This window comes from Salvelinus sp. IW2-2015, linkage group LG37, assembly GCF_002910315.2.
Source record: "Salvelinus sp. IW2-2015 linkage group LG37, ASM291031v2, whole genome shotgun sequence".
Taxonomy (NCBI): Eukaryota; Metazoa; Chordata; class Actinopteri; order Salmoniformes; family Salmonidae; genus Salvelinus; species Salvelinus sp. IW2-2015.
The window spans coordinates 2,452,701-2,457,394 of record NC_036876.1 but is presented as its reverse complement, the minus strand read 5'-3'; the positions used below and the strand labels follow the sequence as shown (position 1 = coordinate 2,457,394).

Sequence of the window (4,694 nt, the reverse complement as noted above, 5' to 3'; positions counted from 1 at the left end):
TCTCCTCCATCGTGGGGAGAGGGGTGGTCGCTGCTCCTGCTGACTCCATCAGTAGGTGCGGGCTTCTGTAACGTCAGGTGAATGATGGGTGTAGAGTCAGGCGCAGAGAGAGCAAAAGTATTACGGGGACAAAACGCTTTAATGTCCACAGCATAAAACAGGAACAGGTACAAAAGGGTGACGCCAAAACACAGGCGCAAAACAACCCACAGACCACTGTTTAAATTAAGCTGGACAGCGAACATCCCACAATCCAATAAACCACTCACGACGTAAAACATGTACACACAAAATAAGCCCGCACAAACACTAGCGGGCGAAACTAACCTAAATAGTACCCCTCCCAAAACCACAACAAGAAACAGGTGAAAACAATTAGACAGACATAAACGAAAAGGAAAAAGGGATCGGTGGCAGCTAGTAGACCGGCGACGACGACCGCCGAGTGCCACCCGAACGGGAAGGGGAGTCACCTTCGGTAATATTCGTGACAATTTCACTGTATTTGAGGACCAACAGCTCTGGAAACCTCTTCTCAAAGCTACGGATCTGGATCACGTTCTGTTTTTACACACACACATTATTTCTACGTAGCTGCTGTTCACACTCAACCTCCCTTCGCGTTTCTCTCTTTACTCACCATCCTCTGAACCATGAGGATGTAGCCTAAGTCTCTGCCTCATTTGAACGAACAGGTTACAACCTTCTCTGTCTGTTTTAAAGGCAATTGTAGTTGCACCGGAAGGATGTAGTCTCCACACATTGCATTGGAGCAAATACAATCTGCGTTTTGTGTGATGATGTAGGCTAATCTTTGTAGTTGCTGCCATATCGTAGCCAGAGTTGCTGAAAAATAACACAACTACTTTGACTGCCTGTCTGCAAGACATGTCAACCATGTCCGTTTTGTACAACATTTAGTTTGTAGGCTACACCCATAGATATAGTCAGAGGAAGCAACATTGTATCTATCCCATTATGGCGTCTGTGAGAGCATCTCCATTTTGAAGTAGTAAAATTCTTCTTCTACAACTTTTATAAGTTGGTAAACAAAATGAATGTGTTATTTGAACAGGTATAAACCAAGGTTGGCTATTTACTGCCACCTGCAGTTATGGAATATTTGCTCACAAGTATAATTCATTGTCTGATCACTCSTGATGACCTGGATGGAATGATGTGATCCTTCCTTAACCCATAGAAGTCCCACCCAGTTGACTTCTTCAAAATCGCGAAAGCCCTCAATGGCGCTGACCATGCTAAAATACTACTTTGGGCACTATAGTTCTCTATCTATCTCTATGGCTACACTAGCCAAAGGCGATCATCAATCAAGGAGGGGAAGCGGCAGTGGAGCGCTGCGTCAAATCGGGTGTCCAGAAAATCCAGAACTGCAGCGACTCCGGTATGTGAGCTTTTGTCCACAGGACAAATGCTTTTAGTCAGAATTGACTGCCATATCTGTAGTTCCTCGACATAACCAGCTGGATGTGACAGATACCTTTTATAGTTATATTTGTAAATATGATTTCTCATCGTATAAAATAATTAAACATACAGTATGTATAAAAAAAATAAACATTATTACATACTAGGTAGGTTGTTGCTTGCTTGATTTATTTATTAATTGAATGATTGGTTTATGTATTTACTTATTGATTGGTCAATTTGATTGATTGGATTGGTTTCCCATTTTCAATTCAGCTGTTTTGTGTATAAAAGTTATTTTAAAGCATGTACAGTGATACTGTATTCATCTGCATGTTTTAGTTTTCATTTACAGAAATAAGACAGTATGCAAAATGCTCTACCGCTAAAGGGGAAATCTGCAGTTCAAATAATAATAACACGGGTACCCTGCCACCAATTTAATTACAATTTTTACAAACAATGGAGTTAAAAAAGCATATGTTGTATTCTGCATGAATCAATAGTTATATACAATTCATGTAAAAGTACGTAGCAATCGCAGATTGCCACTTTGAATTTGGATGAATTTAGACCAAAAAAAAAAAAAAAAAATTGGCAGAATTCTCTCTCCTTCATAATATCCCCTGTGTTTGCATTCGGTACCTGAGTCTATGGGTTAAATCTTAATCAATGTAACATCAGTGGGTCTCTGAGAAGGATGGAGGGGTAATCTCCTATTGTGCAGTACACTGTGTCTGGTTTCTTTAGATTATTTCCTTTGCCCACTGGGTGGCGCTGTGCTGCAGCTGGTATCTGTAGGGTGTTGTAGAATGTCTCTGCCTGTGGGGGGGACTGTGGTTCTTTCCTCTCTTCTGGTGAAGTGTACTCCTTGTCCCCTGGATGCCCCTCTTCTCCTTCTGCTGATGCTGGTACTGCTCCACGTCTCCCTGCAGTAACGTAGATAGATGTCACCTCAGATCCAGGGGTGTTCTGTGGTTCTGGTCTTCCTGGTATAGTGCTCACTGGGTTGTCAACTTCTGTAATAACGGCCTGTTAGGAGATGGGTATCATAACATGCAAATGTTGTATACATTTCTCAAGAGTCTAAGACGTTGGGAGGTTGGGGAATTGCTTTAAGATGGTCATACCATGGGCTATTTGATTTAGATTTTATAAATGTTTTGATAAAATATTGAATTTGGCCTTGACACATATTTAACTAATTTTTGTGGTAGGCACAAAAATACCTCCATACTTTCATAATTTTTTTTAACCAATACCGATAATTATTATTTGACCCTGCTGGTCATCTATGAACATTTGAAACTCTTGGCCATGTTCTGTTATAATCTCCACCCGGCACAGCCAGAWGACGACTGGCCGCCCCTCAAAGCCTGGTTCCTCTCTAGGTTTCTTCCTAGGTTCTTTCTAGGGAGTTTTTCCTAGCCACCGTGCTTCTATACCTGCATTGCTTGCTGTTTGGGGTTTAAGGTTGGGTTTCTGTACAGCACTTTGTGACATCAGCTGATGTAAGAAGGGATTTATAAATAACAGGTCAAAGAGCAAAATGGAGAACAACCAAATCTCCCCTTTCCTCAGTGGGGTCACATCAGTTTGTAGCCCAAACCGTTCAGACGCTACAAACGTTTTCCTGAGACAGCCAATTTCAGGAATGTCTTATGGTTTGACAAACACTGCTGTAGCATGGGCTGCATCTCAATCTACCACATCCGCCAATGGCTGCATTCCGCATCTGCGGTTGATTGAGATGCAGCCCATGCAAAAAAACAGATATCTCTAGCTTAACCTGACAGATTTGTATGTGGATTTTATTATTATGTTACTTAAATTTACGCACCGGTGCATCAATAGACTCTACGGTTGTTTAAACATAGATTAATGATGTAGACTGTACCTTCAGTAGCAGTATTTCTTTAGGGGATCGCCTTCTTCTGGTTGATATGATGCATCCTACACCAACTAAGAATAATCCACCAGTAACAATGAACACAATGATGCCAACTAGTGATGCTGCAGCGATCCCCTTCTTCTCACCAATACCTGAGATGTCACACACACACACACACACACACACGCACACACACACACACACACAAAAACAGCATTATCCAAATTTTTGCTGGAGAAATATATAACTGCAATGATGTTAAAACTTTGTTGATTTTTTTCTAATGATAGACGAATGCACAGAAAGTGGAAGTGAGTTAATTAAACCTACATATGTCCTTCATGCGTTGTGATTTGGTCTCTGCACTGACGTGATTGTTGACGATACACTGGATGAATCCATTACCACTGGAGACGGTGATGTTGACCTCAGAGACTGACAGAGAATCCTGGTACAGTGGGCACTGACCTCCATCACAGACAGAAAACTTCCAGCCTGAACAATTCACTGTGATGTTACAAAGTCCTGTACTTGAGTTGTAGTAGGTCACCTGCATGGCTGGAATGGGAACAGCTTCTACAACAACCAACACAGTTCAGAAAGATACATTTGACATGTATGACTGGTGAAGACACTAAAGGAGATTAGCTATTTCAAGCAAAGCAGAAACACATAGCAGACTACCAAAACACAACAAATCACAAAACTCACCCAACACCTTAAGCCTGTATGAAGACGTTGAATCTGTCCAATCTATTTTCTTTGCATTTGCAATGTAAATTCCACTGTCTGTGTCCGTCAGATTCTTAATGCACAGTGTTTGGTTCACTGGGTTATAATCCACCTTCTCCTTGTATTTAGGAGAGATCTCTTTATCATCAACTATTACAGTACTATTGACCTTCCAGCTAAATCCTTTAAGTTCCTCAGGTGGTTCTGCAACAGCCAGACACACCGAACCTCCCTTCAAGCCATACTGGTCCGTTGGAGGGACATCAGCCCAGGTCCCTAAAGAGAGAGGAAGAGGTTCACTGGGCTCTGAGTTTGCACCTGTTTATTAAGATTATCCCTATCTGAATAAAGTGTTAATCTAGAAATACATGTTTTTACTGATTTACAGTTAATTTAAGGAAAGCAATCAATTGAAATACATTTTATTAGACAGAAATAGTCCTCAGCACCGGATGTGGAGGTCTTGGGCTGCGGTTGTGAGGCCGTTTGGACGTGCTGCCAAATTCTCTAAAATTATATTGGAGGTGATTTATGGTAGAGAAATGAACATTAAAGTATCTGGCAACAGCTCTGGTGGACAATCCTGCAGTCAGCATGCCAATTGCATGCTCCCTCAAAACGTAAGTAATCTGTGGCATTGTGT

At 41.4% G+C, this 4,694-nt stretch overlaps 1 protein-coding gene across 1 annotated transcript; it reads right to left on the bottom strand.

Moving 5' to 3' along the window:
* Positions 1-1,862: 1,862 nt before the first annotated feature.
* Positions 1,863-4,350, bottom strand: LOC111960237 (uncharacterized). Its single transcript, XM_070437846.1, has 4 exons — positions 4,031-4,350; positions 3,650-3,895; positions 3,326-3,471; positions 1,863-2,460 (listed from the first exon to the last, which is right to left on the bottom strand). Exons 2-4 carry the CDS (start codon positions 3,873-3,875, stop codon positions 2,098-2,100), a joined length of 735 nt encoding a protein of 244 aa, XP_070293947.1. The 5' UTR covers positions 3,876-3,895; positions 4,031-4,350; the 3' UTR covers positions 1,863-2,097.
* Between the last annotated feature and the right edge of the window lie 344 nt (positions 4,351-4,694).

Bases quoted from the DNA above. Each gene is read 5' to 3' on its own strand.
- LOC111960237 (XM_070437846.1), bottom strand. From the start codon at position 3,875: ATGCAGGTGACCTACTACAACTCAAGTACAGGACTTTGTAACATCACA. The intron at 3,472-3,649 runs GTAGGTTTAATT...GTGACATCTCAG, and splicing joins ACAACGCATGAAGGACATAT to GTATTGGTGAGAAGAAGGGG. The intron at 2,461-3,325 runs GTACAGTCTACA...ATCTCCTAACAG, and splicing joins AAGAAATACTGCTACTGAAG to GCCGTTATTACAGAAGTTGA.